The 26205-nt window shown below is 43.4% G+C and overlaps 1 protein-coding gene across 3 annotated transcripts in view; it reads right to left on the bottom strand.

Annotated features, from left to right (window-relative positions):
- Positions 1 to 26205, bottom strand: part of LOC147703526 (membrane-spanning 4-domains subfamily A member 4A-like) — a 420042-nt gene that overhangs the window by 266904 nt on the left and 126933 nt on the right. For all 3 annotated transcript variants that reach the window (XM_086931895.1, XM_086931896.1, XM_086931897.1), the window contains exon 3: positions 6904 to 7032. In XM_086931895.1, the coding sequence (XP_086788021.1) occupies positions 6904 to 7032 (129 nt within the window). The remainder of the gene's footprint in view (positions 1 to 6903; positions 7033 to 26205) is intronic.

The following is a 26205-nucleotide window of genomic DNA, read 5'->3' on the forward strand; positions in this document are numbered from 1 at the left end:
ACCTTCAACCTCCCATCCGGACATACGTCCACAGTTTGGAAAAGTAAAAATGCACTGTGTGCAGTGTAATCGGTTAATCTGCTATGGAGACCTAGTTTGCAGAGCGATCGATAACCATTGTTGCTAGATTTATTTATTTTTAACGCAAAGTTCATGGTTTTGTTCGTCCCGTTGACTTTGTTCCAGTTAAAAAAAAAATTGTTCAAAGAAATATATTTTTTTTATAAAACTACAAAAAGAAAAAAAAAGTTATTTTTTAGAACTAACTACTCTAGTTTAAAAAAAATCTACATTTGTATGCAAGTGTGTGAAAGATCAGATGAATGTATGTGTAGTGCATCATTGATTGAAACAATGCATTTATGGTGTATGCTGAATGTATAAGTGCAGAACTATAAGGAAGTGCTGCAGCATGACACTGTAAGCTCTTTAGCAACAGCATGCTGTGGTACCTCCGAAGCACAGGGATGCAACATATGTCCATAAATATGTTGCAAGTCTATGCTTCCCTCTGCACTGCTGCTTAAACTGCAGCAATGTGGAGACACAGGCACCCTTGCACCATGGTGCAAAGATATCTGTGCATTGTGGAGTTTGTTTTTGTGCAGGGAAACACAAATTCCTGCACAAAAACAATCAGTGAAGGCATTTTTCTCCTTCAATGTATGCTGTGCATCGTAGCATATATTGAAAGAGAAAAAATGAGGAGGAATGAAAACAATTCTCCTTCTTGTGCCTTGCTACACCAATTGGAAGATGGTGCAGCATTCGTACACATGTCCAGATTTATGATTTATGATAAATCTGGAGATGTGTCTTGTTCTATGAGTGTTCTGTGCAAACACGCACAGCAACACCTATAGAACGCCCTTTCAACGCAAAGTGTGTGTATGATGAGGTCGTATTTACATGGAGAAGAAAAGGTACACAGAGTACCTTTTCCTCTCTTTGTAAATATGAAAGAGTGTCTTGCGCTATAACTATGTTACAAAAAGTGACATATTGTTAGCACAGGATGCTTCTAAATTTGCCCCATAAGTGCTTAGGTGTTGGCAGACTGTTACAATAAGAACATATTGCTAGTTGATTGTTTGAAAAATTGCATGAGAGTGATAGGAGGTAAGCACAGGCTTATGTCTGCAAAGATGCTCAAAGAAGAATGATTGAAATTATTGCAGTCCTTCAATAGGTACAATTGGAAATGTTATGAATGTCTGTATTGCACTGCTCTTAGCAAAACCAAAAAATGTCAAACTTTCCCTCGAATTCTGCACACATATACATGTAAATATCAAAACACATTGCTTCCCACATTAATTCAAAAGCTAACACACATTTCTATTGGTTACACATTTCAACCCTTTCCAATTTACATAAATTTCAACTCTTCCCCCAATCTGCTTACTGCCTGTTACCATAGTAACAGTTCATGGAACACCCAACTGAACACACAGGTCACAAGTTCAGCGTGGAATGTTGCAAATCCAAACAGCAAGTAGGCTTGACTTTTCAAAATATCAGCTTATCCTATGTAATGTTCCTTTCAAACAGTTTTTGTTAACCAATAACAAACATGCTTTTAAAAAACAGAAACATGCACCCTAGTTTTCAGTCTTGAATGTTGTCAAACAACCAATCATTTCTTTATTTTTCAAAACTGCATCTTATCCACCATTTAAGAAAAATCTTACTTTTCAAACTGCCATTTCATTTACAGAGACCATCTGAGTGCATCCAGACCTCCCTTCAAGATGCTTTGAGTGTGGATTGTGGGACACAGCTATAGTCTCTGGAGCCAAAGGTATGCAGAAAAGGCATTGACAAATACCTAGCTCTGCCAAATGTAGACATGAAATGGATTGGACAGAGAGGGTTAAAGTGGCATCAATTGATGCCATTGGTAAAATCCTTTTTGCATCTCCAACACCCTGACCTCATAATTATGCACTGTGGTGGCAATGACCTAGGCACTTTGACTGGGGTAGGTCTGGAAATGCTTATGAAGAACACCTTTGGAGAATTGATGTCACCTTTCCCCCAAACTGCCTTTGTCTACTCTAACATATGCCAAAGGCAGGAATGGAACTGGTCCAATCAATTGTGTCCACAGATTGAGAAAGGTAGGAAACATGTCAAAAAAACTGTTTCTGCTTTTCTCCAAGATTATAGAATGGGGTCCATTTAATAATAATAATAATAATTACAATTGTAAAGCGCCTGGTTACACTGACTAGTGTGTCCTCGCGCTGTAGATCGCCATAATCAACTCCACTCCACTGTTATTTCTTCACGACGGTCAGTCGACTAGCCCCGTCCTAATCTTTGGGAAACAAGTGAGTTTTCAGCTCTTTGTGGAATACAAGTTCTGACGTCTCCAACCGGAGCTTCAGAGGGAGTCTGTTCCACTGTTGAGCTGCCATAACACGAAAGGAATGCCCTTCCATTCTCACTCTGCTAAATTTAGGAACCTGAACCTGCCCCGTCAACCACAACAATCTGCATTTTAATATGGATGGCATCTATAGGAGAGATGGTGTACATTTTACTGATGAGGGAAACGGAGTCTTCCTCATGAACTTTAGACTCTGCATCAGTACTTACTTGTAGGTACCAAAATCTGTCAATAGACACAACAGCTCTTTTTAGAGCCACCCAAGATCTAAACACATAAGCTTGATGTATATCTGAAAAAAAATTTTTTTGTTTTTGCTTGGAGTCGTGCTCCCAACGCGGGAGAAATTGTGCAGCCAACGCGCTGGAGTCGCGCACCCTATACGTTAGGAGTCGTGCACCCAATGTGTGCACACCAGGGCCCGCGCTGAGCACCGTGTAGGGTGCGCCACTCCTAATTTTACGGTAAAAATAAAATAGCATCTATCACTAATTTGTATTCTCACCGGGGACCCCATCCCCTGGGGCTCATAACGTTGGGGGCTGTGGCAGGAGCACCAATGCCCCCATAGCCCCAGGTGGCTCCTCGCGTGTTTCGGGAGCCGGCATTGCTTTTCCACACTGAGAGCTGCTAACATGCATCTCCCCATGTGAAAAAGCAAAATGGTTTGCATTATGAAAGCGAGAGTAGGTTTCCCTGCTCTGTCTTTCAAAATCCAAACCAAGCTTGCTATGACAGGGCGAGAGCCTCAGCTCTCGCCCTGCCATTGCAAACAGCAGTGTCCGTGGGTGGGCACCCCGGGACACTGCACGAGCCGGCCCTGGGGGGTGGCAGTCCCCAGGGCCCTCGAGGGCTCCAGGAGGGGTGCCACGTGGCCCCCCTCCACAACATACAAAGCCCGAGGGGTGGCGGTCCCCGGGGCATGGGGGGCCTTTCAGCCCCCCCAACCATTCTCAAAAAGCCCTGGGGGGTGGTGGTCCCCGGGGCTGGGGAGCCCCTCTGGGCCCCCTATAAAACTACAAACTTTTTCTCCCGGGATTTGGCCCCCCGGAGGCTAATTATTAAAGCCTGCGCTTCATTTTATTTTATTTTTTACGGCAGGATCCGCCCACCCAGCGCGCATTTTGCCATTTAAAAAAAATAATAATAATTTTACAGCCCTGGGGGTCCTTGTGGGACCCCCTAAGCAGGTCTAGAGGGTCAGGGTATTTCTACCCTGCCCACTTTATACGTTTTACACACTAGTTCCACTGACTTCCTCAGCCTCGCTTCTACGGAGGCACAAAATGGCGGGCAACACTTCCTGGTTTGGAGAGTTGACAGACAGTTGACAGCCAATTAGCATGCAGCTCGTGATCGGGAGTGCATCCAGCGTGGCCATAGATATATATGTGATTTTGATTTTCTCAGGAACTACTGAATGGATATACACCATTTAAGCAAAAGACACAACTCTGAACCAAGGTCTACCTTTCTACCAAATTTGGTGTAATTCCATTCAGCAGTTTGGGCTGTAGCTGCGACTAAAGGTCCCTATGGAAAATTGCATGGGGAAAACACGTTTTGGGACCCCCCTTTTTTCTCAGCCCCCGCTTGATGAATCACCCTGAGACTTTCAGAATAGGAGCGGACTGGAGCGGGACACGGGTTTTGAACATTTCGCAAAGATTAGTCAACTGGCACCAAATTATTCCAAATAGAATGTTGCGGATTTCCTATGGATAATAGGTCTTAACTATAACTACAGACTGGCGACCACCAGTAGGTAATATTTAAATGAGTGTATTTAATGTTTAGGTTAAAAATTAATTACATTTGAGGGATGTTTATGTTGTCAATATTGTGATAGTCGATATTTTTGTTAACTTGCATTATTTAAATTTAACGATATTTATGTTTACGATATTTTTGTACTCAATGTTTTTGTTATTGATTTTTTTTATACAATATTTTTGTATTTTCTATGGTGAGCTAGCTGATATTTTTGCATGCGATATTAGTGTGTTGATATTTGTGTAGGTCGATATTGTGAGGGTCGAGATTGTGTCAGTGAACCGTGAACAAGGACTGTTTAGTTCAAAATGCATTAGGCCACATATTTTTTCAATTAATTGTAAATTGCTGGTTGTGAAAAAAAGGTGAAAGCCTGTCTTGAGAGTGCATCTTTGCAAAGGACAACATTTTGGTTTTATATATTACGACTAGTTCGGCCGTGAGGAAGCACCACTGCAGATCCCTGAATGACTTCTATTGTTCGTCATTTTTAGATCAGCAGGTTCCATTAATTTCCAGCACTTCCAGTAATGGGACATCAGATAAGCCCACTCGAGGGTTTTGAATTTTATCACTTTGAAATGTTAGCAATGGCAGACCCTTGGGGTGAATTGTATTGAGCAGAACTACTGTTACCATTATGCAACTGTAGAACTCACGGGAGACCCAGTAAGGTGGAACTGTATTTAATGGCAATCAGCTGGCTGCAATGATTTTTCTACTTCATTGTACATTATCACTGTACATTTAGCCTGTGAACAAGGACTGTTTAGCCTGAAACGTGTAAGGCCACATATGTTTTCCTCTTTGGAAGTAGCTGATTTAGCTGTTGTGAATAAAAGGTGAAAGCCTGTCTGGAGAGTGCATCTTTGGCGAGGGCAACATTTTTGTTTCATAAATTACGGCTAGTCCGGCTGTTGGGAAGCACCACCGCAGATCCCTGCGGATCCTGAATAACTTTGATTGTTTGTAATTTTGGGATAAACAGGTTCCAATAATTTCCAGAAATTTCAGTAATGGGGCATTGGATTAGCCCACTCTAGGTTTTGACATTTATCTGAAATGCCAGCGTAGGCAGACCCACTGGGTGTAAATTGTATTGAGCAGAACTACTGTTACCATCATGCATCTGTTGAACTCAAGGGAGGCCCAGGAGGGCGAACTGTATTTAATGGCAATCAGGTGGCTGCAATGATGTCTCTGCTTTGCTGTACATTTGCCTATGAGCAAGGACTGCTTAGTCCAAAACGTGTTAGGCCACATATTTTTAATTTTTTGGAAGTTGCTGATTTTGCTGTTCTGAATAAAATGCCTGTCTTGAGAGTGCATCTTTGCAGAGGGTAAAACATTTTTTTCATTTCCAAATATATATCTAATTCTGATGTTTGCATGATAATTACTATTGCTGACAGATATTTTTCTGTGAGATTGATGGAACGTGTCTGCTGTCCGAATATGTAAGGTCCCTGTTGTTGTCCACTGTTAGCAGTTCTATATGTGCCTATAAAACCTTCTTAGCTCTGATGTCTACTGTATGTGATTGCGAGATTTAGGATTTTTTACATTTTCCTCTGTGAAGGGAAGATGGGAAAAGTAAGAGGAAGTGAAATGACGCTCTGAAAAATAACAGCATGTGCTACGAAAAATCACAGACCTTGTAAAAATTTGCATTTTCTGACCTGTCTAGGATTATTTGCACATAAACCTGGGAACTTTTGCTACACCATGTTTTCAAACCTTTCATGGGATAAATGATAAAGTCAACACCCCTGCAGAAGGTCAGTGTTGCTTGGTACACCGTGAAAGTATTGGAATACTTCATGAGTAGGTCATCAGAGCCTACAACTTTTAGTAAATGTATGGGAAAATTGTCTTTTAAAATGCAATATTTGGCTTTATTTTAAAAAGTTAAGTAGTACCAGCCTGATTGCCCTTGGAGGAGTATTGGCTAGCTCACTCTGCCCACCAGGTGCAGTTTCGGGAGGGCATTAATGCCTCAAATTGTATATATTGTCATCCCCATGGGAATAGAATGGATTACGATTCATACTTATATTTGCCCTACAAACACCTCATACAAATTCTAACACTTCTTTGCATACACAAACTTCACCCATACTCACACTACTGCTCGCTCAAACTCATACAGTTCACCATGGTAATGATGAGCAGTGATTTAAAGCTGTTGAACAGGCAACATAATGACTCAGATCTTTTGAGGGAAAAAAACACCAGTGAATGTGATACCATTTAGTTAATTGATAACCACTGAAAGTACCCCCACATTCCTTCTACAATTATCAGTCCATGACACCAATTTGACTGAGATCTGAAGAAAGGAGGTTTTTGGATTGTCCTGTAACAGCATGGATGTTCGATGTTGACCCTTTACGACTGGAGACATGCCAGATTTTCAGGATTTTCATACAAGATAAATTTACACATGATATATGGGAAATTTAATTGGGGATCATGTGTATACACAGTGGTTAACATCAAAAGGTGGCATTGCTCCAGCCACCATGGGCTAATGTCGCACAACCCTACCATATCGAAAGGGAAATGGGAACATGAAAGTGGATCTCAGATGCTGTCTGGTAATGTCCCTTTTTGAGCAATTTAGAGAATATAACATAGAGATTAGAGAATGCAAAAACAACCATATACCATTAACACACTTTCCCTCTGAGCATGCAGACTTCATTCTGAGGAAGTGGCTCGTCTCCTCAATCACTTACCAGTATCCCAGACCATTCTGGTGCTCCGGTCAGAAAGAGGGGAACACCGAAACGATGAAAGATTATTTCGTTGACATCATGAGCAATTCCAAGAAAGATCTGAATAATGCCACAAACTATCAATGTGACCTGCCAAAAAAGAAAACATTAAAAAAAAATAGATAAGAGCAGTGTCCTGTTATGTGTTCCATAATGCAACTTCCATCTGGCAAACTGAATCAAGAGAGGGGGAGGTGCACACAGGCAGTATATTTCACAAAATGTAGTCATGGTACTTTAAACCAATAAAGATAACACGTCATGTATCCCGCCTCAATGTGCATTTATGACTTATGCAGTTGAGTGCATATTGATAAGGGGAAGACTTAGAGAACTACATACTGGTACTTCTGAGGTGAATTTACTTTTTATGCATCCAGTGAATTTACCTTCGAACAGTACATCATGTACTGTGTATGTAGTCCGTACATATGAGTAGACGGGCCAATGATGTCCATACATTTTATGTGGTACATGTGTGGTGGAACGATCAGCAGAAGACAGTCCTTGGATTTCTACACAATTGGGACAATCCACAAGGGATCTTGTTACAGGATTCAATTACATAATACCTCTACGCATTTGACTGTGTAAATAAAGGCTTGGAACTGCTCTTTAGCAGACATTGTAGGGAAACAATCCACTAACAGAATTCAAAAATGTCTGGGGCACACAAAACGGGTTGATTAGTCAGTAATTCAGATAGAATATTTCGGTTAAAAAAACTTAGAAATCCATAAAATTCAAACAACAGCATTAGCACACCATCAATATCAAACAATCACCAGTTACAAAGGTAAAAAATGTATAATCCAATTCTTTAATGCAAGTATATACATATTAAAAAAGAAATACTTAGAATAGCGGTGACTAGGTATCCTTCCATTTAAAGGTCACAGGCAACCTTTCATTCACTCTGACGTTCAGAGCTGCCTGAATAAATCTTGTGACAGCAAAACTAATTGAAAGAGAAGTAATCTTCAATAACTTAATAAAGGGGCAATCGTTAATGAGAGCAAAGCTGTAGACTCAATGTGAGTCTATGTATGATGCAGCCTCAGGACTCAAAGTGGACTGGGTCCACAAATCTTCAATGCACAGCTCAAAACTAAAAGATTTCTACTTGGGTCATCTTTTGCAAGAACAGTCCTTACACCACATGACTAATCAATATTGTGTAATCATTTAAAGTAACTTGTGCATTTGTTAATTTCATTTGCAAATACTTAAGTACTTACTGTGTTTGTTACATGTGCTCCGCTGGGTTTCTGCTGTCGCTTTTGAGAAGCTTTTATAAATAGGTGAAATATAAGCTTCTGAAGAGGACATTAAGAAGATGTGCCATACTCATTTGGGTGGTAGGGGGGTTGGGTCTCCCTTATTTCATTTTGCACTATGCTGTAGCACAACTTCATCATATGCAGCTCACTGGTTTGCAAATGGCCCTAAATGGAAGGAAGATCTTTTGGCGGGTTTCTGTGTGCACTATACATTGCCGGAATGGTTTACAACGGGACAATGGGACGGGGTCCCATCCCAAAAAGACAGACAGCTCCACAATGGCACTGAGTGGTGATTTAAGTACTGACGATGTCCACATTTTAATGGACATCCCCATTTGGTTCAATAAACATTTTCAGCCAATTGTAAAGAACAAGTCATTTCGCATTTGGCGGGAGGGTCAATGTGCAATGGCTGGGGATTCGTTCCTGACATAGATTTATCTTATTCGTGCAAGCACAAGAGGAGTTTGGGCATTAAAATCAGCACATAGAAGATATAGTTACGGAGGGTCTTGCTGAATGGGCGGAAATGTTCACAAAATTACCTGCCCCTCCATATAATAGCCTGCCTTGAAGGGGAGGAAGCTATGGGACATGGTATGGTCTGATTGAAAAAATTATTTGATGTATCCTGATAAAAAACTTGGAGCGTGGATATGGATATGATGCCTCCTGATTGTGGTAGCAAGGAGCACTTGAAATGAAGTAACTTTTACTAAGTTCTTGAGGCAGTGTACTGCTTTAAGGGGGAAATCATAAAAATGATTTTTTTTTAAAGGAGAGAGACCAATCAAAAATATAAAATACAATCAGGGAGTTATATTTGCTTTCCATCACATGAGGCCTAAAGTTCAAAGGCATTGCAAAGCGAATTTGCAATGACAATAAGTACATTGTACTTTAAGATTGCTATTAACAATCGCAAAGCATACATTGTAAACCCTTGCACGTCAACAGGGAAAGGAGGAGGCAAAGGGACTCTCCTCTACCTTTGTGATTTGGACTAGAATTCACAAAAGATTTGTGACAGCAAAGCACTGAATGATATCCGACTGTCCAGGGCTGATGGGAACCATTCACCAAGCATAACATTTCAATATTTGGCAGGTTACACTTCGCAGGAAACATCTATTACAAAGCAGGCATTACACCATAGTGCCTTTACAAAGCAGTCAGTACCACAACTGCGATGGTACCATGAGTTCCATTACAATGCAAATCATTACAACGACTTGCTTTAGAGAATGCAGTGTTGAACTGGTGTTGGATTTTAAGTCCCACACCTTCCCTAATGAAAAAACGAATGGAGTTAAAATAGTAATTTAACTATTCCAAAGTCCGGCGCTTCCCTAAAGCAAATTGTTCTAATGACTTGTGTTGTAATGGAACTCGTGGTAATGGCACAGTCATGGTAAGGACTGCCTTGTTAAGCCATGCATGGTTTTGGATGCGTGGCATTTGTAAGGAGAAATATATGAATGATGAGGATCTGAGTGATTGAGATGAGCCAGAAAACCAAGAGAAGCGCATAGCTCTGGGCAGGTGCTGAGCCCCATCCAATACCTAATTTGTAACAGAATAAGGTCAGGACCCAGACTTTTGCTCAGAAACCTGCAGCCGGCGCTATCAAGGGTTAGACTGTGGAATTGCAAAGCTTTGTAGTCTTGATTCCACCTTTAACTCACCACCAGGCACTCCCTGCCCTTTATCTGATTCTCACAGCGTTCTTTTTCATCCCTGCTTTCTCCTATTATCTCTTTTTTCCATCTTTCACTTCCTCTTCTCTTTCTCCTTTTGTGTTTTTCTTTATCTTGCTGCGGATCAATGTTTGTTGAGGAAAACTAAGTGCAGGTCTTCGCAAATGTGGGCCCCACCGACAACCGCCTTCTCAAATTAAACACTAGCCCCAAAGGAGGACAATGTGGCTGCATCACAGGAGCCACCAAGCATGAAATATTTGGAGGCCAGATTCTAGTACCCTCTGCATGGTTACATGAAATAGGACTGTCTGCTGGCAAGATAAGCATCTGTTTGTATAAAATGTCCGAAACTGTATATGTGGTTCAATACAGCAAAGCTTTACTTTTAGGATAAGCATCTCTAAGAAAATACAATCAGCTGTAAGGTCAGCTTGTCTTACTAGCAGTGGATCCAGTGTAAAAAGATGTACACATGTTTTAAACTGTAATATTTTGTGGCTAATTATGTACCCAGAGTGCTTCTTTTTATGTGAACATGCATGCTGCACACTAGAAGCAAGATTGGTGAATGTTTCAAAAATAAGATGTACCCAAATAATATTTGTAAATTGAAAAAAGGATAAAGGTTACAAAACCACTTTAAATACTGTTTGTCTGAAGGAATCATTTCATAAATCAGGTGTTGGATGCCCAGCACTATTCAAATAGTATTAATAATAGTAATAATAATCTGTGCAACACTATTAAGGGCAACATCACAGACAAAATGTAAAAATACATTTAGGGTCTGCATTGTTAAAAGAAATAGCAAGAGTACAAGTGCTTGCTGTCCTGCCCCCCCCCTCGTTGGTTGTGCCTGCTCTCCTGCCCCCGTTGGTTGTGCTTACTCTCCTGCCCCCCTCGTTGGTTGTGCTTGCTCTCCTGCCCCCCCTCGTTGGTTGTGCTTGCTTTCCTGCCCCCTCGTTGCTTGTGCTTGCTGTTCTGCCCCCTTGTTGCTTGTGCTTGCTGTCCTGCCCCCTCGTTGCTTGTGCTTGCTGTCCTGCCCCCCCTCGTTGGTTGTGCTTGCTCTCCTGCCCCCTCTCGTTGGTTGTGCTTGCTCTCCTGCCTCCCCTCATTGGTTGTTCTTGCTCTCCTGCCCCCCCTCGTTGCTTGTGCTTGCTCTCCTGCCCCCGCTCGCTGGTTGTGCTTGCTCTCCTGTCCCCCCCTCGCTGGTTGTGCTTGCTCTCCTGCCTCCCCCTCGCTGGTTGTGCTTGCTCTCCTGCCCCCCCTCGCTGGTTGTGCTTGCTCTCCTGCCCCCCTCGTTGTTTGTGCTTGCTCTCCTGCCCACCCCTCATTGCTTGTGCTTGCTATCCTGTCCCCTCGTTGCTTGTGCTTGCTCTCCTTCCCCCTTGTTGCTTGTGCTTGCTCTCCTGCCCCCTCGTTGCTTGTGCTTGTTAATTCTAGCTATAGACTACTTGACTTGATGGCATCAGCACCAAAACATACTCAGACAGGGCCTTTATGTCAACTCACTTCAACCATTGGTTAATTTGTGTCAGCCCCTTTCAACAATTGTCTAAAGAAAGCATAATTTGCACCCGGGCTGTGTTTGTGCACCTAAATGTGATTTTTGTTCCTCTACATGTTTTTACACCTAAGAGAGTCTCATGCTGATATTAAACAAATAATGATTTTGCACCTTACTGAGATATTGCACTTAAACGTGACTTTTACTCCTCATTTTGATGTTGCTCTATGGGAAATCTATCACCTGAATATGATTTTACACATAAATGCGTTATTGTACCAAAAAGAGCTTCAGCACTCTTCCTGGTGTTTACCCACAGGCGATTTTGCACTTAATTGCATTTCTGCCCCCTAAAATTGATGTTTTTTTATAATGTGATGTTTGCTTCTACAAACAGTTTCACACTCCTGCTGGGGTTGTGATGAGGAGACCCACATAACATCAAAATTAAGCTGGATCACCTTTGTGAAATAATGTAAAGTCTGCAAACTGCACTTTCAGTTTCTCTTCCACAAACACCCTCCTCCAAAAGACTGCTCTCCTAACATGTCACATGCCTTACTTGCCCCTCCTGCCCCCTTGCTCTACTTGCTCCCCTGCCCCCTCGCTGTGCTTGCTCCCCTGCCCCCTTGCTGTGCTTGCTCCCCTGCCCCCTCGTTGTGCTTGCTCCCCTGCCCCCTTGTTCGTTGTGCTTGCTCTCCTGCCCCCCTTGTTCGTTGTGCTTGCTCTCCCGCTCCCCCTCGTTCGTTGTGCTTGGTCTCCTACCACGGCCCCCTTGTTTGTTGTGCTTGCTCTCTTGCCCCTGCCCCCTCGTTCGTTGTGCTTGCTCTCCTGTCCCCGCCCCCTCGTTCGTTGTGCTTGCTCTGCTGCCCCTGCTCCCTTGTTCGTTGTGCTTGCTCTCCTGCCCCTGCACCCTCTTTGCTTGTGCTTGCTCTCCTGACCCTGCCCCCTCATTGCTTGTGCTTGCTCTCCTGCCCCCTCATTGCTTGCGCTTGCTGTCCTGCTCCCTTGTTGCTTGTGCTAGCTGTCCTGCCCCCTTGTTGCTTGTGCTTGCTGTCCTGCCTCCCCCTCGTTGCTTGTGCTTGCTCTCCTGGCCACCCTCGTTGGTTGTGCATGCTGTCCTGCCCCCCTCTTTGGAAGTGCTTGCTCTCCTGCCCCCCCCCCCCCCTCGTTGGTTGTGCTTGCTGTCCTGCCCTGCTATTGGCATTGTAAATGACAAAGACATTTATTTATGTTTTAAAAACAAAAACATAAATAAAAAAAATTATGTCAGGAGCAATGCCAATAGCTCTAACTTTAAGAATGCCAAGACCATTGCATTGTAAATGCATGTTATATATGGGCACTATTATTACCACTCGCCAAGGTAAGGGTGTAAAGTGTAATTTTTTTAATACAAAACTTAAATAGCTTGTAAATGAACTTTACAGGTGTTTCACAGTAAAAGCAGTTATGAAAGCACTTTTTTTCAATTCTGAAGTGTGATGGAAGCACAGATTTATAAAGGACCAAAACAAATCTGAACACTTTACTTGGTGTTGTGCAAATGATAAATATTCGCCGAAATTCGAATTCCACACATTATGCTTTGTACACTACATGGTTTTATCATTAAAACTGCCTGTCAGTGGGAAATTTGTTGGCTATGTCAAGGGAAAATGTGCTGTCTGTAAATAACATAGCCCTACCACATCATGCTTTCGAAAAAGTCAGGGGTCAAGTGTAGTCTATATGTGGACTACATTCTGGAGCAAAAGCTTAGTCTATTAAATCAAACAAAATAGTTTTTTGTACAAGTAGGCATGCTGCACTCACATATTTGAAGGTGCTCTCATATGTGATAACGAAGATAAAGGCGGCTTCGAGAAATAAAATATTTCCCCCGAATCACACAATTTGAGACCAGTTTATGAGTCTAGAGCATTTTAGTTAGTTCAAGAAAAGTATTCAAGTCACTAGATCTGAAGGTTTGATAACTTTTTTATGATGTTTCGAGACCTGTCTTCTTACGAGTACATTTTCATGTTTTTCCATGGTAGAAACAGTTGTGATAGGAATTAATGAATGTCCTTCAACGTTTAACTTTGTGGGCTTGCACAAACTCAGACCTATTCAACACTGGATCTACCATTTTGTCTCTACTTCCTCCAGCCACTCTAAGTAGGTTTGTGAACATCATCATGTGAGTAAATCCTTTGATGACTGCAGAACCAACTTTGCATGGGTCTTCCCAAACTTCCATGTATAAACAGCTTTAATAATCTGGCCATAACATTATGACTTTACAAGATCATGCATGTATGTACTTGTAAAAGGTAAACCAGTCATTTATCTTTCCTAATATATGTGCACAGTCATTATAAACAAGGGAACAAAGGAAGATTAAAATGAAGTGTTTCATTCTGCAATTACAGATGGTGTTCAAGTTAAGAAGGTCCGATTGTCTCATTGATCCACAGTTGGCAATGTAAGCAATAGCTCACAGATGTAATCCGAGTTTATTTATGGCAACATTTTGGGAAATAGAGAAAATGCTTAAAAGCAAATTTACCAGAGCAATTTATACGCCGCTTCTTCTGAAACTAAATGTAAAAAAGAAAGTAATGATACAATAAAATAATGATATATCCTGAACTTGACTATAAGTGGAACTCCTGCACAGCTAAACTGCTGACATATTTAGAGCAGTAGTCTGATCAAACAGCTGGTCTGCACAGAGCCCATTTATAAAAAAGTGCATGTGACTGTTCTAACAATTAACTTAAATAATGACCATGGCATGTTCAGATTCATTGAAATTGTGGAATAACCAGGGTATAGCTAGAAGCCGAACCCTGACATAATATTAGAAGGTATAATACGAGCTCTGAATGCTGACATGATTTGTCTTCTCGCTAAATGACCCCAGATGGAACAAGTGGATTTTTTCATATGGGACAAGTTGATTCCTGAAGCATCCGGTTCCTTGGCCAAGTAGATGTTTTATAAGGTTCCACTTATTTGATGCTGCTTCATTGTGCTTCCATTGGGTGCTGTGATTGGTAAACAAGAGCCCAAGCAGGTAAATTAATGCAGCAGCATCAAGGGAGCTGCTGGGCAAGCTGAAAATGTATGCAGCAACCCAGCAGCAGAAAAGCAACAGTCATGGAAAGAACATGGAAAGCTGGATTGAGAAGGAGCTGGCATATGGCAAGACGAGTTGGGCATTCAGGCCTCAGCCCGTCCTGATATGTAAAGATGAAAGCAATTCAGCTATCTTAGCATCAGGTTAAAACTCAAGTTCTGACAAAAAAAATTCAAAAAAGGCCTACAGCTGTAAAGGAAATTACAACAAGCATTTACAATGCAATGGTCTCGGCATTAGTAAAGGTAGAGCTATTGGCATTGCCCCTTATTTTATTTTTATTTTAAATCATAAATAAATGGCATTGTCATTTACATTGCCAATAGCTTAATCGTTTGCATATGCGAGACCAATTGCATTAGCGCCCACACACAGAGTAAGTAATAAAGTGAGTAGTTGATAGTGAGTAGGAGAGAGTTATTAGTAAAGAGTATTAGAGAGCGAGTAGTAAAAAGTGAAAGAGTGAGTATTCTATAGTGAGAGAGTGAGGCAGGATGTAAGTCCCTTGTAGGTTTATATTAAACACAATTGTTTTCTCAAGCACAGTGCAAGTGTTATACAGGTGAAACCTAAAATGAGTACCAGGCATTAGCAAACGATCACCTGAATGGAAATGTACAGATTTGTTTAATCCTGCCCTGACAAATTTGGGGGAAACCGGATACTATAAAATATTCAAAATATATATGTTCACAAACCGACGCACTTACTGCCCTCAACATTCTGCACTCTGCCCTCAACACTCTGCAATCTGCCCTCAACACTCTGCACTCTGCCCTCAGCACTCTGCACTCTGCCCTCAGCACTGTGCCCTCAACACTCTGCAATCTGCCCTCAACACTCTGCTCTCTGCACTCTGCCCTCTGCACTCTGCCCTCAATACTCTGCCCTCAACACTCTGCCCTCTGCCCTCAACACTCTGCATTCTGCCCCCAACACTCTGCCCTCAACACTCTGCCCTCAACATTCTGCCCTCTGCCCTCAACACTCTGGCCTCAACACTCTGCCCTCAACACCCTGCCCTCAAAACTCTGGCCTCAACACTCTGCCCTCAACACTCTGCCCTCAACACTCTGCCCTCTGCCCTCAACACTCTGCCCTCAACACTCTACACTCTGCCCTCAACACTCTGCCCTAAACACTCTGCCCTCAAAACTCTGCACTCTGCCCTCAACACTCTGCACTCTGCCCTCAGCACTCTGCCCTCAGCACTCTGCCCTCAACACTCTGCACTCTGCCCTCAACACTCTGCCCTCTGCACTCTGTTCTCTGCACTCTGCCCTCTGCCCTCATCACACTGCCCTCAACACTCTGCCCTCTGCCCTCAACACTCTGCCCTCTGCCCTCAACACTCTGCCCTCAACACTCTACACTCTGCCCTCAACACTCTACCCTCAACACTCTGCCCTCGGCCCTCAACACTCTGCCCTCTGCCCTCAACACTCTGCCCACACCACATCATCAGAGCTGTGTGAATAATAACAGCGTCAGCCCCATGCCTGAGGTGCATCATCAGAGCTGTGTGAATAATAACTGCAGGCAGGCCGTGCCTGAGGTGCATCATCAGAGCTGTGTGAATAATAACAGCTGTGAGCCCATGCCTGAGGTGCATCATCAGAGCTGTGTGAATAATAACAGCTGTGAGACCCGTGCCTGAGGTGCATCATCGGAGCTGTGTGAATATTAACTGCGTCAGCACAGTACCTGAGGTGCATCATCAGAGCTGTGTGAATATTAACAGCTGTGAGCCCGTGCCTGAGGTGCATCATCGGAGCTGTGTGAATAACTGCGTCAGCCCTGTGCCTGAGGTGCATCATCAGAGCTGAGTGAATAATAACTGCGTCAGCCCCGTGCCTGAGGTGCATCATCAGAGCTGTGTGAATAATAACTGCGTCAGCCCTGTGCCTGAGGTGCATCATCAGAGCTGTGTGAATAATAACTGCGTCAGCCCCGTGCCTGAGGGGCATCATCAGAGCTGTGTGAATAATAACAGCTATCAGCCTGTGCCCGAGGTGCATCATCAGAGCTGTGTGAATAATAACAGCAGGGAGCTACACTCTGCCCTCAACACTCTGCCCTCTGCCCTCAACACTCTGCCCTCTACACTCTGTCCACACCACATCATCAGAGCTGTGTGAATAATAACAGCGTCAGCCCCGTGCCTGAGGTGCATCATCAGAGCTGTGTGAATAATAACTACAGGCAGCACGTGCCTGAGGTGCATCATCAGAGCTGTGTGAATAATAACAGCTGTGAGCCCGTGCCTGAGGTGCATCATCAGAGCTGTGTGAATAATAACAGCTGTGAGCCCGTGCCTGAGGTGCATCATCAGAGCTGTGTGAATAATAACAGCTGTGAGCCCTGTGCCTGAGGTGCATCATCGGATCTCTGTGAATAATAACTGCGTCAGCCCCGTGCCTGAGGTGCATCATCAGAGCTGTGTGAATAATAACTGCGTCAGTCCCGTGCCTGAGGTGCATGATCAGAGCTGTGTGAATAATAACTGTGTCAGCCCAGTGCCTGAGGTGCATCATCAGAGCTGTGTGAATAATAACTGTGTCAGCCCCGTGCCTGAGGTGCATCATCAGAGCTGTGTGAATAATAACAGCTGTCAGCCCGTGCCTGGGGTGCATCACAGGAGCTGTGTGAATAATAACAGCAGTGAGCCCCGTGCCTGAGGTGTATCATTAGAGCTGTGTGAATAATAACTGCGTCAGCCCATGCCTGAGGTGCATCATCAGAACTGTGTGAATAATAACAGCTGTGAGGCCGTGCCTGAGGTGTATCATCAGAGCTGTGTGAATAATAACTGTGTCAGCCCGTGCCTGAGGTGCATCATCAGAGCTGTGTGAATAATAACAGCTGTGAGCCCGTGCCTGCGGTGCATCATCAGAGCTGTGTGAATAATAACAGCTGTGAGCCCGTGCCTGAGATGCATCATCGGAGCTGTGTGAATATTAACTGCGTCAGCACAGTACCTGAGGTGCATCATCAGAGCTGTGTGAATATTAACAGCTGTGAGCCCGTGCCTGAGGTGCATCATCAGAGCTGGGTGAATAATAACAGCTGTGAGCCCCGTGCCTGAGGTGCATCATCGGAGCTGTGTGAATAACTGCGTCAGCCCTGTGCCTGAGGTGCATCATCAGAGCTGTGTGAATAATAACTGTGTCAGCCCCGTGCCTGAAGTGCATCATCAGAGCTGTGTGAATAATAACTGCGCCAGCCCCGTGCCTGAGGTGCATCATCAGAGCTGTGTGAATAATAACTGCGTCAGCCCCCGTGCCTGAGGGGAATCATCAGAGCTGTGTGAATAATAACAGCAGTGAGCTACACTCTGCCCTCAACACTCTGCCCTCTGCCCTCAACACTCTGTCCACACCACATCATCAGAGATGTGTGAATAATAACAGCGTCAGCCCCGTGCCTGAGGTGCATTATCAGAGCTGTGTGAATAATAACTGCAGGCAGCACGTGCCTGAGGTGCATCATCAGAGCTGTGTGAATAATAACAGCTGTGAGCCCGTGCCTGAGGTGCATCATCAGAGCTGTGTGAATAATAATAGCTGTGAGCCCCGTGCCTGAGGTGCATCATCAGAGCTGTGTGAATAATAACAGCTGTGAGCCCGTGTATGAGGTGCATCATCAGAGCTGTGTGAATAATAACAGCTGTGAGCCCTGTGCCTGAGGTGCATCATTAGATCTGTGTGAATAATAACTGCGTCAGCCCCGTGCCTGAGGTGCATCATCAGAGCTGTGTGAATAAGAACTGCGTCAGTCCCGTGCCTGAGGTGCATGATCAGAGCTGTGTGAATAATAACTGTGTCAGCCCAGTGCCTGGGGTGCATCATCAGAGCTGTGTGAATAATAACTGCGTCAGCCCCGTGCCTGAGGGGCATCATCAGAGCTGTGTGAATAATAACAGCTGTCAGCCCGTGCCTGGGGTGCATCACAGGAGCTGTGTGAATAATAACAGCAGTGAGCCCCGTGCCTGAGGTGTATCATTAGAGCTGTGTGAATAATAACTGCGTCAGCCCATTCCTGAGGTGCATCATCAGAGCTGTGTGAATAATAACAGCTGTGAGGCCGTGCCTGAGGTGTATCATTAGAGCTGTGTGAATAATAACTGCGTCAGCCCATGCCTGAGGTGCATCATCAGAGCTGTGTGAATAATAACAGCTGTGAGCCCGTGCCTGCGGTGCATCATCAGAGCTGTGTGAATAATAACAGCTGTAAGCCCGTGCCTGAGATGCATCATCAGAGCTGTGTGAATAATAACTGCAGTCAGCCCCGTGCCTGAGGTGCATTATCAGAGCTGTGTGAATAATAACAGCTGTGAGCCCCATGCCTGAGGTGCATCATCAGAGCTGTGTGAACAATAACAGCGTCAGCCCCGTGCCTGAGGTGCATCATCAGAGCTGTGTGAATAATACCTGCAGGCAGCCCGTGCCTGAGGTGCATCATCAGAGCTGTGTGAATAATAACTGCGTCAGCCCAGTGCCTGAGGTGCATCATCAGAGCTGTGTGAATAATAATAGCTGTGAGCCCCGTGCCTGATAATAGCTGTGAGCCCTGTGCCTGAGGTGCATCATCTAGCTGTGTGAATAATAACTGCGTAAGCCCCATGCCTGAGGTGCATCATCAGAGCTGTGTGAATAATAACAGCTGTGAGCCCGTGCCTGAGGTGCATCATCAGAGCGCTGTGAATAATAAAATCTGTGAGCCCGTGCCTGAGGTGCATCATCAGAGCTGTGTGAATAATAACAGCGTCAACCCCTTGCCTGAGGTGCATCATCAGAGCTGTGTGAATAATAACTGCGTCAGGCCCGTGCCTGAGGTGCATCATCAGAGCTGTGTGAATAATAACAGCTGTGAGCCTTTGCCTGAGGTGCATCATCAGATCTGTGGGAATATTAACTGCAGGCAGCCCGTGCCTGAGGTGCATCATCAGAGCTGTGTGAATCCACTGTCCTTTGAAGGCGACCTGCCCTAGGCACCCTCCCCTCAACCCCCCACCCCAAGTCCCCCCGCCTAGGGTGTACGTTGCCACGCTGCTCCTCGTGCCCTCTGCTGCTTCTGAAGGAGGCAAATAATTAAGTTTCTGTGCCCCCTCCCCTCCTCCACCTACGTGCCCATGAGAATAGCTCTCTGCCCCCCTCCCCGCTCATCTGACTGCTCTGCCTGGGATCGCTTTGCCAGCTGATCTGGAAAGTAATTTAACCATCGCAGCTCTGTTAGACGGGGGCAGAGGGGGGAGGACGAGGAGCTGAGATGAGGAAGAACTGAGGAGGAAGTGAGAAGGGGCGAAGAGAGGGTGGTGCAGATGGAGCGGGTGGATGGGCGCTGTCGAGGGGTGCAGGGGTGAAGGTGAGGGGAGAACAAGAGAGGCTGGGCAGAGAGGAGGAGGGACTGAAAAAGAGCAGGGATGAGGGGGAGCACACAGGGTGAAAGATAATCCGAGGAGGAGCAGAGGGCTGGAAACTGACAACAAATACAAGTTCCAGAATGCAGAGCTCAGCATTTTACAAATAAGCAGGGCTTAATTTGAAGACAAGAGGAGCGCTCCACACGACCACATTTCTCCGAGGCGAGGCAGAAATGCCTCGGAGAAACACACGGTCATTTTTCGATTCGGGCGTGTTTTTAAGGTTTGAGTGACGGATGAAGTCACAGATAATCCGAAAAAGACGAGGCTTGAACTGAGTAACGCCCCTCTCCTCCAATGGCTGGCCTCCATTTAGGAAGCCAGCCAATGGAGAAGAGGGGAGGGTTCAAGGCCTCTTACTAAAAAACATTAATTCTTTGGAGCTCCGCCCCCACTGCTTACAGCAGTGCGACGGAGTCCTCGACCTAAAAAGGACTGCTTTCTCTATAGAATGCATGTTGATATAAAGAGGTGAGTGTGTAAAGATGGAATGTATTTTTCAAATATATAATAGTTCCTCATGCACTGCAATGAATGAACTCCGTAGGAGGATGAACAATACACTAAACAGGCAATTGATTGAGGTGAGAGAGAAGTCCCTTGAAGTAACCAGAGTCCGCTCTATGTATATGTGAAGTATTGGTAACAAATGGACTCAAGTACATCTAAAGGTATCTATACCCAGATGTTAAAACAAATGCTTCTCTTCTTTCACCAAAAGACAAACCTGGAGACCATATAAGTACTGACTTTTTGAGAAAAACATCTGAAACTACAGTTGCAGGTCAGGGATTACCATACACAGAGATTTGCAGTTACCGCATCATTCTCCAAGATACACCTATCCACATGGCCAAGGATAAGAACTATTTTAAAGCTATTGAGATTTGTCTGTAAAATAAGGAATCACTTCTGTAGACAAATATGAATATATTTACCATGTGCCACACACACATTTTGAGTGTAGGAAAGTTGGATTGTCAAGGGAGCAACGCTCTTGGAATTGTACCAATGTCGGATTGAGCCCCTAACTCCTGCATTGCAAAATATTTAATAGTATTATAAAGACAGTCAATACCTAGGAATATTGATCTACACAGAATTGACTATCAACATTTGGTCAAGGTATGCTTGCACAGAGAAGTATAGATTCCCTTAACTTCAAATCTTGGCGATATATTGGTAATCAATATTGTGAAGTTGATAAAAGCACAGGTCGATATTTAAACTTTGGCACAGCAAATTCTTAAAATCATTTCCAATCTCCTTTTTGATGAAGTGGCTGCTTGGTTGGTGAAAGGAAATGCCTTTCCACCAATTCAGGTGTGAATTTTCATAAACTAATCAACATTTGATTTAAGCTAAACCCTGATAATTGAATCATAAGCCAATTTATATGGATAGAGGGTACCTCATAATGAATATCTATTTCTGAAAAAAATGTCTTCATTCTTTTCTTAAAGAGCCCCCCCCCACACTCTCCAAAACAAACAGTAAGGGCTCCTGTGATTGCAATTTGACCTTTACCCCATGCCAGAGTTTTCTTTTTTTTTTATTGAGAAGAAGATACGTTATTGCGTATGGTTATTTAAAACCTTTACAATATAGAATAAAATAAAGTTCTATTTTATACAACATAAGTCAAATTTAAACATATTAAAACAAAGGATCCGTCCATAAAACAAAAAGCAGAATGCATAAAGTAATAGTAAAAACATGGTTAAAAGAAGCTTAGTACATAGTTGAACGGTCTATTTGTCGTAGAAAAAGTTAGAATCCAAAAAAAGGTTCTCCATCGCTGGCGGCCAAAGGGAGGTATATAAAAGTGCCAATGTTATGTTTTAATAACAGTTCGGAATGTCCCAATTTGTAATAAATGGTGGTCAGTATATGGGAAAGTCAGAGTGATCCTCTGGTAGGTGGTCGTCAGAGAAATCATGGAGGTCACCCATTAGATATTTTTTTTACGATATTCGTAGGTTTATTCGGTTTCCTTCAAAGTTTTAAAACAGGCCTCCACTTTTTCAAGAAATGTTACCATTCTGCAGCTCAGTTGGGAGTTGTCTCCTTTAAAGCAGGCAAGTACTGCTTGCCTGCAGGTTCGTATCTTGCGAATATTAAAAAGTGGTCGCAGGAAGACGCGTCGATCTTGGGAAAACTTGGTGCAAGTAGTGATCAGGTGGGTTATGTTTTCCTTGCCCTTCCCGCAGAGATGGCATCTTGTTGGTAAGTGTGGCCGTAATTATGGAGGTAAGTGGGCCGCTGACGGCAGCAGCCCTAGGCGAAATTTCAGGAACTTCTCTTTTAATTTTTTAGTGAAACCTATCTGAAGATAGGTTTGTGGCAAGGACATAGTGTACGCTTGGAGCGTAAGCCAGCCGTGAGCCCGCTCTGATAGGGTGGCTTTGTCCTGCAGCAGTGATTCCTTACGGACTGTCTTGTTGACCACCTTTTTGAAAACTGCTATAGAGCATGAAAGTTCCCAGAGTTGCTGCTGTAAGCCAAGGCCCTCGATGACAGCCTCCAGGTACCGCCTTGCCAAGCATGTTTCTTTGTTTTGAAATTCCTTCCACAGTAGAGCATTTAAAGTCTTCGGGTCTCCCCTGCTTATTTTATGCCAGGTTTTTATGTACGCTCCCTTGCGTGCCAGCTCTTCTTTTTGTAACTCGAGCTCTAAACTCATTTGGGCAGACGATGAATACCTTGGAAGGCCAAAGATCATGCGTAGTGCTTTTGCTACTGTTCTGTCTATTAGAGGAGCATCCCTCGCTCTCATAGATTCACTGCCATAAGTTAAGGCTGGAATTAACTTGGCCTGTATCACCTTAATAAGCAGATGTAAGCTTGGGACCGAAACCATGTTTTTTAGGTTTCTAAGGCTTGCTGCGATAGTTAGTCCTTTCCTTTTTATGGCTTCGCACTGCGGCACGTAATTTCCTTTGTGGTCAATGATAACTCCCAGGTATCGATATTCACGGACCATTTCTAGCTTACGAGATGACAAAAGCCAGTTTTGTGTTGATTTCTTTTAAGAGAGGTTAATGCACATGACTTTTGATTTTTCGCGGTTGATGGTAAGCATATTCGCCGCGGAGTATCTTGAGGTGATGTCCAGAAGCCGCTGGAGGCCAACCGGGGTCTGGCTGATGAGTAGTAAGTCATCGGCGTAGAATAAATTAGAGATCTGTGAGCCCCCTAGCTTTGGGGCGTGAGAATTGCATTCATTCAGCAGCGTAGATAGCTCTCCCATAAAAAGATTAAAAAGTGTTGGGGGAAGTACACAACCCTGTTTTACTCCTGTGTGTGTTGGAATCTTTTTTGTAAGATAGCCGCCAGTTCCCAGCTTTACTTGCACCCATGTCTCGCTGTGTAGAAGAATTAGTTGGTTTAAAAGCAGTGGAGAAATGTTCAGCTTTTGTAACTTTTCCCACAGTAGGTTTCTATTGACATGGTCAAAACCTGAGATATAGTCAATATAACACACGTAGAGTGGATGGTTCGCTTCTAGGGCTGCATCAATTAATAAAGAAAGTGCTAGAATGTTAGTAGAGGTGCCCATACCTTTGCAGAAACCTGTTTGGTTGTATGGGATTGCGGAAACATCGGTTGCCCAAAATGATAGTTCTTCTAGAAGCAGACCCTCAAAATATTTTGCCTCATTGTCAAGCAAGGCCACTTGACGATAGTTTTTTGGGTCGCTTTGGTCTCCCTTTTTAAAAATAGGAGAAATAATTGCTCCCCTTAATGATGAAGGAATTATTGATGTCTGTAGAATCTTAACGAACATTGGTTTAAGGGCGGCTGCCCAATAATCCGGATCTTCCTTGAACAGAATGGAGGGGATCCCGTTTGGTCCCGGGGCCCCCTCGCGTCTTCCCTTTGAGATTCTATTGCAGATCAATGCACACTTAATTTCAATTGATTGGTCTAGCTGCAAAAGGTCGGGGCATTCATGACGTGGTATTAATCGATAATCTGTGTCGCTTATGTGTTTAAGCATTCCTTGGATGTTGGAGTCAATACAATTGAAGTGCGAGCTGAGAAAGGTTATCCATGCCGGAGTTGAATAATCATCAAGAGCTCTCTAACCATATAATATGTGCATATTCCCACCCCCCAGAATGGGAATTTGATAAATCAAGAACGACCTTTGGTACTGTTATGACTTTTATGAAGTGGCCACCTATCATAATTAGGGCTCCCAGTTTTCCTTTTTTACTGATTTTTTACAGATAACTACAGACAGAAAACTGTTGCTTTTTCTGTCTGTATTTTTAAATACAGAAAATAGGCTTTCTTCTGATGATTTTTTTCCACTTTCAATCATGAGGGCCAGCCCAGTAGGTGTACAGATTGAGAGGTAGGAAAGATGAAAAAAGACAATCAATTTCCTAATTAAGCTTAATGAAGTGCAGATCTACAGTTATTTTGGCTATTCCAAAATGCAAATGTGTTTTGATAACTCTATTGCTCTGTATACCACTGAAACCTTTTGGACATTCAAATGTGAGTATAAATGTGTCAGTCAAATAAATGTGGAAAAATACGCCTTACACCTTTATTGATATAGAAAACACAAAATAAAAATGGATAAAGACAGAAAAATGAGCAAAAAATAAATACAGATAACTACAGACGGAAATGTCAAAAAAATAAATACCATAAAACCGGGAGCCCTAATCAAAATCCAGTGCTATACAAAACAATTAAACACATACATAAGTAAATCGGTTTACCATAGCATACTTATCATCAATTTACCTTAAACTCAATTTCTGTAAAGAGAGTTGGCCTGCAGACTCTATTAATACATTGGTAACTCTCTGGCCCACAGTCACATCTTTAGCAGACTAGGAAAATGAGTGCTAAAAAGACATACTATTGCTACGTGAATTCATGCATCCATATTTATTAAGTCTTACATATTTAAAATATATATTTGTTTGTGTTTTCTTTATTGTTTGGTTAAAACCATAACAAATTAAAACGTGCTCAGTTCATCATAAAAAGGACCGCTGGAAAGACACCCACAAGAGCATTGTAGATAAATGCTGGTCAACTTGAAAACATGATCCTTTCTTTTTTTTTTTAAAGCAGGTACTGCTGGTTTAAAAATAGAATGCAAAACTAATAAATTACTTAAAACCTTCGAATGCATTGTGGGCAGATAATTTTCACCTGGGAGACCTTGAACAGTTCGGCTGATATTAGCAGTCTAGGGTTCTGTTGTTAATCCAGCAAGCTGGCTGCCGCCCTGCATAAATAAAGGAGATTTGATGGCGCTATTTCTTCCAGGAGCTTTGACGCTTTGTTGACAAATTTAGTGCGCCCAATGTTCAACTTTATGTTTTCAGGGTTTAGGGCTGCTATTATGGCCTGGCGTCACGTTCCAACTCCTAGCCTGATCCATTCGCCCCGCAGTACTAGCCGTCTGTCTGTGAGTATAGCAGGGTATACCCAAACTCTATGTTCCATTTCTTCGGAGTGATAGCCCCACATTCTGCATTCGATATTACCTGAGGGAAGCAATTTGGGCAGGTTCTTTAAAAATGGCCAGTCACCCATCCTTAGAGCTAAAAACGTTTGTTTCAAGTACAGTGCAAAAGTGCTTAATAAGTAGGGCAACTCAACACCTGGTTTGAAATTAGAAATTAGTGCCTATGCGAGTTTCCTTTTTGTCAGAGTTGCCCTGTCTGAATGAAAAGACCACAATTGGACGCTCTTCTTGATAGCAGCCTTTAGCATCGGCTGAAAGGGGGTTGTTGCTCAGAGTTCTTTGACTCCTACAAGTTTTAAGCTGTTGTCCAGGTGTTGCCAGGATTTCTGGCTAGTCTGGTCTTTCGCTATTTCTCGCCAAAGTCTGGTCTCCAGGGAGCACTCCTTTGAATGGCGCAGTCTGTTGCAGAACTTTAAAAAAGCGCCAGCCTCAACGCCGTCATGATCCAGTAGACCCAGTTCAAGTCGAACCTGCGATGGTGAACTTGATTTAGGCAGAAGAAAGGCATGTTTAAAGATTTTGGTTGTTAGTTTGTTTAATAAAGAGCTAGTAGTGCCCTTAGTAATCTCGTGCCTGAACGACAGGGAGTTCATTATTCTCACCTTCATCACTTTCAGCATGGGTGTTAGACTTGGGCCAAGTAGCTGTTTTGATAGTTTTGCGGCGGCAGCCTCTAATGACAGCGCTTTGGTCCTTAGCTTTTCTTTTTGCTTGACGAAAGAACATCTGC

This window comes from Lissotriton vulgaris, chromosome 7 (genome assembly GCF_964263255.1).
Source record: "Lissotriton vulgaris chromosome 7, aLisVul1.2, whole genome shotgun sequence".
Classification (NCBI taxonomy): domain Eukaryota; kingdom Metazoa; phylum Chordata; class Amphibia; order Caudata; family Salamandridae; genus Lissotriton; species Lissotriton vulgaris.